General features: G+C 38.6%; 1 protein-coding gene across 4 annotated transcripts in view; it reads left to right on the top strand.

The window, feature by feature from the left end:
* Nucleotides 1-12043, top strand: part of utrn (utrophin) — a 221199-nt gene that overhangs the window by 41490 nt on the left and 167666 nt on the right. For all 4 annotated transcript variants that reach the window (XM_059357172.1, XM_059357174.1, XM_059357170.1 and 1 more), the window contains 11 exons: nt 864-1027; nt 1125-1248; nt 1347-1434; nt 2151-2395; nt 3959-4127; nt 5374-5501; nt 9125-9262; nt 9349-9465; nt 10165-10320; nt 11161-11331; nt 11431-11622. In XM_059357172.1, the coding sequence (XP_059213155.1) occupies nt 864-1027; nt 1125-1248; nt 1347-1434; nt 2151-2395; nt 3959-4127; nt 5374-5501; nt 9125-9262; nt 9349-9465; nt 10165-10320; nt 11161-11331; nt 11431-11622 (1692 nt within the window). The remainder of the gene's footprint in view (nt 1-863; nt 1028-1124; nt 1249-1346; nt 1435-2150; nt 2396-3958; nt 4128-5373; nt 5502-9124; nt 9263-9348; nt 9466-10164; nt 10321-11160; nt 11332-11430; nt 11623-12043) is intronic.

Here is a 12043-nt window from a genome sequence, read left to right as displayed (position 1 = left end):
ATTAATGTGTTGTTTTGGCCTTTGCAGTGGTCTGTGGATGAAAAACAAAAAGGGGAAGTAAGGTTGGGGTTGGGGGGAGGTCATTCATTTTTCATAACTACTTTAAGTGTTACCAAAAAAAAATTAGGGGCTCCAGATGCTGTACATATTAAACTATTTATGTTTTTGCAACCTCTCTTGTCCTTTTCTCTCTGTTCTGTGTAAACAGCCTGCACTATCAGGCTGTATATTAACTGAATTTTTGTCACATGGCTGTTGGTCTCAGCCAAGTCATACATAACCTCCCAGTTGGACTAAGAAGCGCAGAATTTAATGTTGTTTTTTTAACAGGATATAGTTAGTGCAAATTCTTTATTTTGGACGAAATTTTAAATGAGACAAGAATGTGATTTTGATGCAATACCACTATTTTAAGCTCAGATTTGGTTGCTTTTCCTGACAGATTGGTTTGTCACACATGATTTGTTCAAGGCCCATTGGAAATTTGAAAATCACATGATAATTTCTGTTCTTCCCTTTAATTTCTGGCTCTGATAAATGGTATAATTTTGTTGATTCTTTCTTTGTTTTTCAATAAAGAAAACATGCCTTTAAAAACCCATGAACATGTTGTGGTTCAGAAGGTTAACTTGGTCAGACCAACATGCTATTCAAGGGTGCAAATGCAATTTTAGACTAAAACCCACTTCTGTACATTGCTATGAAGTGTATAGAATACGTTTCAATTTAATTTTATTAATTCGTTTTCTCTCACAAGGCTTGTAGGGGAGTGTTATCTGTAGTTTTTAAATGAAAATGCCCTGGCCACAACTTGTTAGGTTGTGACTTTCCTATTCTCACTGGTGCTTTATCTCACTCCTAAGGTAATGGAAGCTGTGACGGATGCTGGGATGACTCAGGTGGAAGAGCAGGTCGTCGTGGATACAGTTTCTGTGGCAGCGGCTGCTTCGAAAGCTGACCAGGAGTTGGCTCCACCTGCTCCACCTAAGAAACGACTGGTGGAGACAGATGCAGAAGTCAGGCGATTGTAAGAACTGGGAAAAACACAGACTTTACATTATTTGCCAAAAAGTTTAATAAAAGACACAAATACAAATGCACATATTGTTTCCTGTGTTCTGCAGATTTGAAAATAAGCTCTCTGACCTCCTGGGCTGGATCAAAACATGGAAGTCCTCTGCTCAAGCGCTGGCCTCCACACACCCCGACATCACACCTGACACACCAGACCTGCAGGAGAAGCTTAAGGTAAACCCGCAGATGATTCAGCTTTAAAACAAGCAATTACAGCTTGAGCACATGTTTTGAAAATCACACTGTACATATGTGTTGTTTAATCACTGCAGGGTTTTGAGTCCGACCTCAAAGCAAAGGAAGCCACAGTTAGTCAAGTGATCCAAGAGGGACGGGTCATGGTAGACCAGCTGGAAAGAGGTATGAAGGAAGGAGGAGATTTCCCTCAATCACAGACACTACGATGGTACATTATGATCGATTATGTGACTCAAATCCATCCAGGGTGTGTCAAACATGTTCTTCAAAAGTGTCCTAAGATTGTGGCTCATATTAATCGTTTCTCAGAGGCTTGCGCCTACTGGCTCAAACAGAAATCCTCCATTCCCCTGTTAAATTGTGTTCATCTCATAAGAGTTTACAACCCTTCCACAGCTGCTTGGTATTTTCTGGGTATTTACAAGGCTAAATTTTTTTTATTGTTTAAGATTCCAGTAATCTCAACGCATGCGTGTATGTGTGTGTTTGCGGACAGAGTAGTAAAAATCTGTCAGCCCTGCAGGGTTGCTGACTTCATATAACTGCTCAGTGAAATGAAGAGGCACTCAGGGTTTTTATGTGTTTACACTGTTCTGGAGGCAGTGATGGGTAGTGGAGCAGCACTGCTAAGTTGGAGTAGATTTGCTAAACACCAAACTTTCCACTAAAACCAACTCATTTTATTCCCCCATGCATGCTGTTCTGTCATCGATACTGTCAGTTTTCCAATTTTTCATCGCCTCTTACGGTCTCTTACTCACAACACAAGCTGTGAGACAGAATAAGTGATGTAAAACTCATTCAAAGTCTACTTAATTGTGTGTTAAGTGTATTGAAAACGAGCCTTTTTATCGGTTGGCTTCTGTCTTTCTCTGTAGAGGGAGTGAGTGTGGACTCAGTGAGGGCAGACTTAGCCCTGATCCAAACCGATTGGGATGTGTGTGAGAGGGAGCTGCAGGCAGCCCGTGAGCGAGTTCACACTCAAAGCCGGTTCAGAGCTGTGTCCGCGGAGCTGGCAGACCTGGACCGAGCCCTCGAGGAACAGGACCTGTGGTTAGACTCAACCCCTGCTTCAGAAAAGTGCGACGATGCCGAGCTCAGACGCCTGAGTGGAGAATGTCAGGTAGGAGTCATTGGCTCTGTCCACATTCACCCTGATCTCCTTTGTGTGACTTTAATCCTTTATTTCACCTCTAACCCTTTCACCAATCCTCTTACATTCAGCTCATGCAGTTGGAGTTACTTCACAAACTTTTCAGGGTTTTTTTTCAGTTTTGTTAATCAAAATTTTGTAAAATTTAGTAAATTTAGTAAATGCAACCTTAAAAATTGTATGTATTAAAATTACAGATTCACTCCATATCAAAAGAGGTCATATTCAAATCAGACAGAATGTTGGAGATGTTGTGGAAGCAAAGAGGTGAACCACTATCACATATTCTGGTGTTGAACTGTTGTGATCCCATTTTGGTTGAGCGTACATCAAATTCTAGCGACTGTTTTCAACAAAAATAACTTTTTGTTTCAATTTGTTATATTCAGTGGATTTAGAGGAACTGGAGTGGAGGAACAAAGATAAATATTTACTTAGAATATTACTGGTGGCCTGTAAGAAATCAATAACGAAGAAATGGCTGAAGAGGGAGGCACCTAGTGCAGATGAATGGATTGATATTGTGTACAGCATCTTTGTAATGGAAAGAATTACTTTCAATTTAAGAACACAAAAAGAGGTATTTATTGAAAATTGGCAAAAATGGATTACATATGTCTCTACCATAAAGCTGGATTTCAGGTAATCTCAGATTGGATGATCAGAATACTTTAATTTCTTTGTACCTTTCCCCTTTTTATTTAATTTAATTTATTCATTTATTTTTGGGTGTTTTCCAATCCCCTTTTGTGCAATTTTACTTTTTTCTTTGATATTTTCTGTATTTGTCCATAGGTCTTCATGTGGATTGTTTGTTTGTTCATTTCAAAAACCAATAAAAAGTAAATGACAAAAAAAAAAAATACAGATTACCTCAAATGCTTGCAAAGTTAGTAGGGGTTTCACAATTTTAATTCTTAAATACATTTTTTTTAAAAGGATGGAAAAGAGCTATCAATTTAATTGACTGAAATCAAAAGCAGGTCAGCATATCAGAAATTTACCAAATGGTGTCATAACTTTGACTGAATGATGGATTTGGAGAATCGTGACACCCCTAAAAGCCAGTGAAAGGCGTACCGAGTAAGACAGATAAAGCCCTTCTACATTGTGTCCTGAAGTGTGGAGTTAAGATTTTTCAATTTGATTGTAATTCACTTTGAGCAGGGAGGGAATATCTGTCAGTGTAAAGCATGACTCCATCCAGTAACCAGTGACTTTCTCCCCAGTCTAATTCATTGTTGCTGAGTGTGTGTTACAGGTGTCCATCATTTTTATACAGAAAAAAAAATACAGTTATTATGCCTAATGGCACAAGATCGATCAAATACAAGGAAAACGAATTGCCGAAACATACACTTTCCATCTTGTCCCAGCATTCTGCATTATTATTAAAGAGAAGTAAATGTAATGTTCAAGAAAACCACTAATCACAGACTTACTTTTGTACAGCAGTTTTCCTTGCTGAATCATCCCGCAACAATTCTCCACTTACAGATGAATTAACTTTTGTCTTCTTCTTGTGTTCTTCAGTCCCGACTTGTCCAGATAACCGCCTCAAGCCCTCGATTGGAGCAGCTTTCTGCGGAGGCGGGATCGCTGGGAGCCATGCCCTCTCTGAAAGACAACATGGTGGTGGTATCAGCACATCACGCCTCCACACTGCAGCGGCTACAGAGCAGAGAGCAAGAGGTCAACAAAGGTACTGCCGAACACTTAAATTTAAATGATTTGTTTAATGAGTGCAGAGGAAACCTGTTCCAAAACCCTGAGCAGGTTCCTCAGTATTAACAGTACCATTATGCTTTTCAAGGGACCTGACAGCCTTGAGGCATCCTCCTATTTCACAGAGCTGCAGTCCAGGAGATTTAAGCCTTCCTTAAAACAAAGACCCATTTCTTTCTGCTTGCTCACGGCTCAGAGCTTTCAGGTTTATAGGGAGACTGAAAGAGATCAGCAGCGCTCAGTCCCACAGGGGTTGTGTAAATTTGACATTAGCTTTTATATGAATCCTTGGCCAACCACAAGTAATGGATAATGCCCTTATATGGCCTCCAAAAGCTCACAGATGTGTGAGTTTATACGTGAGCGATTGAGTGTAAGATCATCCCCTGTGTGCCAGCTTCATCTCTACCTGAGGACGTGACTTGGACCAGGAGCAGTCCTGAAATCAGTCAGCGTTTTACCTCTGGAATTTACATGCACTCCTACTGGCCAAAAAACGAGTCTGTAAAGGCAGCCTTGAGTGCTCTTCTCCGCTCATGACCCTAGGTGTGTGTGTGTGTACGTGCGTGTCTGTCTTTCTTTGCCTCTTGGGCTTTTATGACTGCAAGGTTTTGGATGAAAGCCAAGGAAAACCATTTTGGTTCTGCTTGAGGGCAGTTTGCCTCACGCTGGGGCCTCTCTCTGCCCCCCCCCCCCTCCTCCCAGTTACGCTCCATCTCTGCTCTTTGTGTATATAAACATAGCCAGATTGTGTAAGCATTAAATCACCTGGTAATTAAAACGCTGACAGAGAAGGAGAGGAGAAGAGAGACAGTCGAGGAGAAGAGCAGGAACGGAAAGACATAAGCATTCAATAGAAATGACATTGAAGTAGTTACAAGTGGGCGCTTCTTATCTTAACATTTGCCATTCATGTAATCACCTTCACAGTAAGGGTAGACAGAAGACTAGCTGTGATTTTATGATGTATTTTTAAAATGAATGTGGCATGATTGACATTTATGAGTTGGTTAGAATATAAAAGACTTTGAGAAACTGGCTGTCAAACATCTGGGATGCTCTGAGATCATGGAAAACACACATGCACAGAGGGGAATCCTGCTCACTGCCCCCTTGTGGTCTAAAACATGATGCTTATGTCCTGATGCAAAAAGTTTTTATACCTTAACTTAAGATACTTTTTTTTCTCCACACGTCTCTCCATCCTCCTTGTCTTATTCCAGCTTTGGCCAGTTTTGAGGCCACCCAGATAGTGTCGGGCCAGGTGGAGGGTCTGGAGGCCAGGCTGGCTACTCTCAGAGATGGAATAGTGGATGTCCCCACAGCTGAGGGAGCAGTGGAGCGGGCACAGGTGAGAAGTGCATCACCCTTACTAATGAGGACATGGCTCTCTGTGAAAACCCTGGTCAACTTCCCAGCAAACTAGATTTAACCCATTAAGGCCTAAAACGCCTGGAAAAAATGCCTGGAAAACCTGTGGGCGATTTTGAAAGAACCCCCTAAAACCTTAAGTTTTTCTGTAAATTCAACAGAAGATTTTTCATCCTCTGTAGCAGATAGAAATGAAATTCAAAAAGTATTTGAGAGACAGAAAATAGGTGGAAAAAAATACAAATCTGTAAAGCTCACATGTGCTGAATAACTACCTGCCAGACCAATAACCAGGAACCAAAACTATTAACTCCTAACTGGAGGTTACCATGCAAAGTATGATCACAAGTCTCATTATTGTCTCATTACATCAAAATAAACATAGTAATTTTAATGGTTTTATGTTGTCTTTGAGGTGTCACCTTAGATTGTTAAGTGTTTTCTATTTTTTATTTTATTTTATTTTAATTCAACTGGCAGAGTATAAATTGGAACAACAAACTGATTAATTTCACAGATTAATATTTGTTATTTTTTCTTTTTTGATGGCAATTATATTTATGATTTTATAATTGATATTGTTTAATACTGAACTTATTATATAATTCATGCTGTTTGTCAAGTCAACTCATCATTGCTGCCTGTATTGGTTGAAAGATTTTTTAATTAATTTATATTTTTTAGAAATTATTATTATTATTATTATTTTAAACTGAACATAATATTCTCTGACATTAGACCTAAATAAATAAATACATTTAGTTGTACCACAGCTTTATAACAACCCATCACCTGAAAGAGTTTTAATCATACAATTAATATGGATTCAAATAACTAACAACATTAAGTTAAACCTTAACACACACAGCTGCATGCCTCATGTGCTGGAATGAAAAATGCATATTAGTTATTTTAAATGGTTGTTGTAGTAATTTATCTGGTTGATAACACATGTGCCCTCTGACATGTAAGCTAAAAGAATTTCATTGTTTGTGTCTGTCTTTTTCTTGTACGTATATCAGACTGAGTGTTAACCTCTGTCTGCTGTCAGTTTTCCTTCCCAGCACACAATAGGCCCCTTTATCAGCCAGTCACTTCCCTCTGCGCTGTTTCAAACTTCTGTGTAGGAGGATAAGAGTGTGTGTGTGTGTTTTGGTATGTAGCTTTGTGATATATGCATGGCTGTTTTGTGTGTGTTGCTGTGCGTGTTTCTCCTCCTCGGTCCTTCGGTGGAATGCGGCTCAGTCCAACCTCTTGTTATCGTGGCAGATAGGGCATGGTGCCGGGGAAGGGGCGGGGACTTGGCACATTCTGGGCAGTGTGCCCATGCATGCAGCATGGAGCTCCTAACAGCTCAGTGTGGGGCCGCTCAACCAGTCAGTCAGCCTGACAACCACCACACACACAATCTCATGACAGCATCTCTGAGGCCCATTAGCAATTAGCCTAATGATGGAAGGTGATAGTCATCTGATTGGCTCAGCATTGCTACCTCATGTTTTAAAGGATTCATTTTTCATGAGACACAAATGTTAATTGCTTCTGAAATTATCAATGATTCATAAAAATGTAGTAGCAGTTTAATCAGCAGTGTGTATTAAGCTGTGTTTAAGGAAGTTAATGTGATTGTATGGTTAGCACAACAAGTTGTTGCCTCTGTATTTTTATTTGAATGCTTTGTGCAACATTGTTGTCACATTTTCTGTACATAATATACAGCACTTTTTGTGTGTTTTTCTTCTAAATTGCGTTCTAATAGGTATCTTGTGGAGATTTTGACCACCTGTAGTGCTATGAAGCAGGTTCCTGAGCACTTCAATGACATAATGCCTATTCCTGCTGACAGTCTTCACACTGTGGCCTCAACTGAATGTAGCAAAACAAACAAATTTGTCATTTTGAAGTTATTGTAATTACCAGCTTCCAATTTAACTTTGTTGTATAACTTATAGTCCATGTGTTGCCTAGAGTAGATGGCAATTCACAAGCCTCCAGTTTTCGGAAGCATGTAGGAGTATTATAACTAATGCTAAGCAGTGTATTGCTGTGGATGGAAGCAGCAGAAAACATAAACACCTAAAAAAAAAGGACCACCTGAATAAATCAATATCAATTGGCCAAAAATGCCGTATTTAGAATGTTTTCACTGCTTTACCTTACTGTCAGATTACCCTTGCTGATAGTGGAACTGAAGCCGTTATATCCATTTATGCTCTTTGGCGTTTTAAAAGGGTGGTTCAGATTCACCAAAGTCGCACAATAACACAAACAAACAAGGCAGCAGTAAAACAGACACTCCTGTTCTTTGAGGAAAAATGACCTGTGTCTTGTGGCTTTAAATGGAGCAATAATGAGTTCAGTTCCCCATTATTAGAAAGGATAGTTTGATGGCAATGAAAGCAGTGAAAGCATTCTTACTCTAACTTATACTTAATCAGATATTGATTTTGCTTCAGGTGGGTTTTTATTTTGTTTTATTTACTGTCTGCTTCTCTTAACTGAACACCAACCGCTACTTACTGTAGGTAATACATTGACTATGAATAAGTACGTAAGGCAGAACTATTCCTTGAAGTAATATTGACATCAACATCCAAGTTATAATTACATGTGGGAAACTCAAATCGTTTTTGCTTCGAAATATTTGAATTGGCACGTAATAATTCGGAAGTTCCTACAACCAAACAAACATGAATGTCTCATGTCTGCCAAAGTCTGTCGTTCAAGCTAATTAATCGCAAATGTGGTGGTCGTATCGCCTCATTGTGAGTGCACATCAGTTTAACCCTCACACCACAATTCTGCAGTCAAACAAGCAAGTTGAGTCGTCCATTGAATTAAATGCTCATGAATTCAAAAACGTGGAAATTATCTCAACCATCGTACTCACACTATCATAAAAGCTGTGTACTGCCTCAAGGAGAAACACAAACTTGGTACAACATATTTGTATCAAATATTAAATTAGTAACGTGCTGTTTTCATGAAAAAACATCATGGATTAAGGAAAAAAAAACAGTAACACTTTACAATAACAACAAAGTGATGTTTATAGATGATTTATAAACCAATTATTAACCATTTACAAAATGCTGTACATATTTAATCAATTTCTTAAAGGTATATGAATAATTTCAAAACCATTAACATACTTAATATGGTGTTAAAATGTTATAATGAGTGCAACTAAAACTATTGATAAACTATTCATTATAATTTGATTGTTTGTTAATGGTAAAGTAACTATAAAGTTACATTAATATACCATCTATTTGTCATTTATAAATTATTTAGTTAGTTAGTTAGTAGTTAAACATTAATACATTTTGTATTTACCATTCTAAATGGCCTATATACGGTTTACAAATGATGATTAAACATTAATAAACTATCTTTTTACCATTTATAAGTGATGGTTATTGTAAAGTGTTACCAAAAAACCAAGTTGGTAAAACTTTAGACTTGGATGACTCGCTGTTAGATCCTGTTATTGTTAATGTTACTGCACTGCAAATTCCTTCACAGACAATAAGAGTTTCCATGGTTACCCATTACACACAGCTTGGACGTGTCATTTTAAGCCTGAACTCTTGTTCACCTCAGGGCCTGTGTCTGGAGATCGAGCAAACGCAGCAAGCCTCCGATCCTGCAGAACTACAACGATGGAGTCAGCTCTCTTCCAGGGCCCGCGAGGAGCTGGGTACACTGCAGTGCATCCTGGGTAGCATGAAAGACAATCAGGTAGGGCAGCTGTGACATAAAAAGCCAACAGGTGTTTTTGTTATTACTGGAATGATGTTGATAAACTGGTTTAATGCTGTTGTTAGGTGCGTTTGGTGGAAGTGGAACGTTGGTTGGATTCGGTTCAGGAGCTGTTGGCTCGTGATGCCAACACAGGTTTGGGCGACAAAGAGAGACTACAGGAAGAGCTTAACCAGTGCAAGGTTAGAGGAAATGCTTTATATGAAAACACTGGTTATTCCCCCACAACACAATTTGACATTCTAATGTTACAGACTCTCCCACTTAAAGTTGCATTGAGTGTCGTTTTTGTGAAGGCTGCAGTCATTTCATCATTAGGTAATGCTATGTATTAAGATTGTTTTAATAAGTGTTAGTTAACCCTCCTGTTATATTCGTTTCTCAGGAACAGCAATAATGTCTGTGGGTCTATTTGACCCGGAGCATGTTTAATTATCCAAAAGTGTCAGAAACTAAAAAATCCCAATAAACATTGTTTATATTTCATTAATAACTCCATTACTAACCATCTCAAGCAATATTTAGTGCAATGGTGTTCTTTACCTCTCACATATCATTGAGGATAATTCACTTGTTTTGATAAAAAAATGCATGTTAAAACTTTTTTATGTACATTGGAAATACCTACATATAAAATACAATGGTTTTACATGACATTAATCTTTTTAACATTTTATTTAACATTTTTATTTTTTGTGAATTTTTTAATGAGAATTATTTGTGTTTTTTAAACTTTGAAATGGGTCAATTTGACCTGCAATATAACAGGAGGGTTAACAGGTAAAAAGACGGTTGTTTGTAAGCGTAACCGATTTCTAAATTGAATTTTTAGGATTTGCAATGTGTTATTTCTTATTTTCCTTTCTCTTTCTACTAACAAGGAGTATGTGAATGAGATGGAGTCAGTGGAAGGTTCGTTGAAGCAGATGGGAGAGAATGTGAGTGCTGTACAGGCGACTGCAGTCCCAGGACTCGCCAAGTGGGGGCAGGAGAAGTTGGAGGACTGCCGGAGTAAATGGGACACACTCAGCAAACAGGTGAGCAAAAACTTTTCTCTTGTTTGTTGTGTTAGATGTTATCTCCTGTAGTTTATGTATGAGAAGAAGAAGGGGCCTTGTAGAACCTGATAATGTAATAAATTCCTGATAATGTAATAACCCCGATAATGTAATAAAAACCTGCGCTTGAGTCCATTGAAAATGTAATAAAACCTGATAATGTAATAACTTCCCGATAATGTAATAAAGTGCATTTCCCAATAATGTAATACACTTTTTACCAATTATGTAATAAAGTATAACACCAAGCACCTTCAGATTTCAAGAAGCTGTTGAATGCATTTGTGTGTCATGGATACCTCGTTTGTGAAAAACGGATGAACGGGTCAAAAGTTAATAAACATTCAACTTTGACCTGCTGGTGGCGCTAGAGCTCTTGAGCTAGAGTTGCCTACACAGTATCACCACTTGAACCCAAGTAATGGGTGGTCTGCTGTTAAATTATTACAATATTGGGGAATTATTACATTATCAGGACTTGTGAAATGAAGGCTAACCTGATAATGTAATAACCTTCCATTGATATTATACTTTATTACATCATTGGTAAAAAAAAATTGTATTACATTATTGGGAAATGCACTTTATTACATTATCGGGAAGTTATTACATTATCAGGTTTTATTACATTTTCAATGGACTCAAGTGCAGCTTTTTATTACATTATCAGGGTTATTACATTATCTGGAATTTATTCCATTATCAGGTTCTACAGGCCTTTATATTTTGTGTGCATGTATGCACTCATGTTATTACAGCGAAATTTAAGTCACGGGTCTTGATCCGGTTAAGAACCTGATGTCATGTGCTTCCCTCCAGCTGCTGAAACATCAGGATCGGGTGGCAGAGAGTCGAGAGAGGCAGGTGAATCTGAGGAAAGACTTGGCAGAGATGCAGGAGTGGATGACCCAGGTTGACGAGGAGTTTCTTATGAGGGACTTTGAATACAAGAGTCCTGAGGAGCTGGAAGCATCGCTGGAGGAGATGAAGGTGGATAGGAACACTTTTGAGAACCTTGGGTGGAAATCTAGTGATTTTCTGATAAACACAGTGATTTTGACTGTCACTGCCCTCTTATCTGTCTCACAGAGGGCGAAGGAGGATGTGCTACAGAAGGAGGTGAAGGTGAAGATCCTGAAAGACAGCATCAACGTGCTGGTGTCCCGAACATCGCCCCCTGGTGGAGGCAGTGCATCAGAGCTGACCTCGGAGCTCGAGGGGGTTTTAGCCAACTACCACAAGCTCTGTGACCGATTCAAGAGCAAGTGTCACACCCTGGAGGTAATGTTTGTGTGGGTGTGAGGTCCTTCTGTCTAAAAAATATTTGTTGTCCAACATAGAAAGCTGCAGGCTTCAGTTAAAAAAGATGCTTCTTTAGTTGGAGAAATATATTTCCACCACAACGATGGAAAAATCATTAAAAGACTGGTGATAGTGGATTGTGAACTCAGGGGCTTTTTTTTTTTTTCACACACATTTTCATCACCTTGGCCTCATTTTCACTGCAATATGCAAGTCCTGCACCTCTATGGAAACAGAACAATCATGGCTAGAAGATTTTTTCAGGATCTGATTAATGCAAACAATTTATTTTTGGTGAAATTTTAAATTCTTAAATTATAAATTGGACGTCTATTTAAGTTTTTACAGTTTCTGGCTCTGATAAATGATGTTACTAGGCTTTTTTTGGTTGTTTTTTTTC

This window comes from Centropristis striata, chromosome 18, assembly GCF_030273125.1.
Source record: "Centropristis striata isolate RG_2023a ecotype Rhode Island chromosome 18, C.striata_1.0, whole genome shotgun sequence".
In the NCBI taxonomy this organism is placed as follows: domain Eukaryota; kingdom Metazoa; phylum Chordata; class Actinopteri; order Perciformes; family Serranidae; genus Centropristis; species Centropristis striata.
The sequence above is the reverse complement of the archived record's forward strand: the minus strand, read 5'-3'. Positions and strand labels throughout refer to the sequence as shown.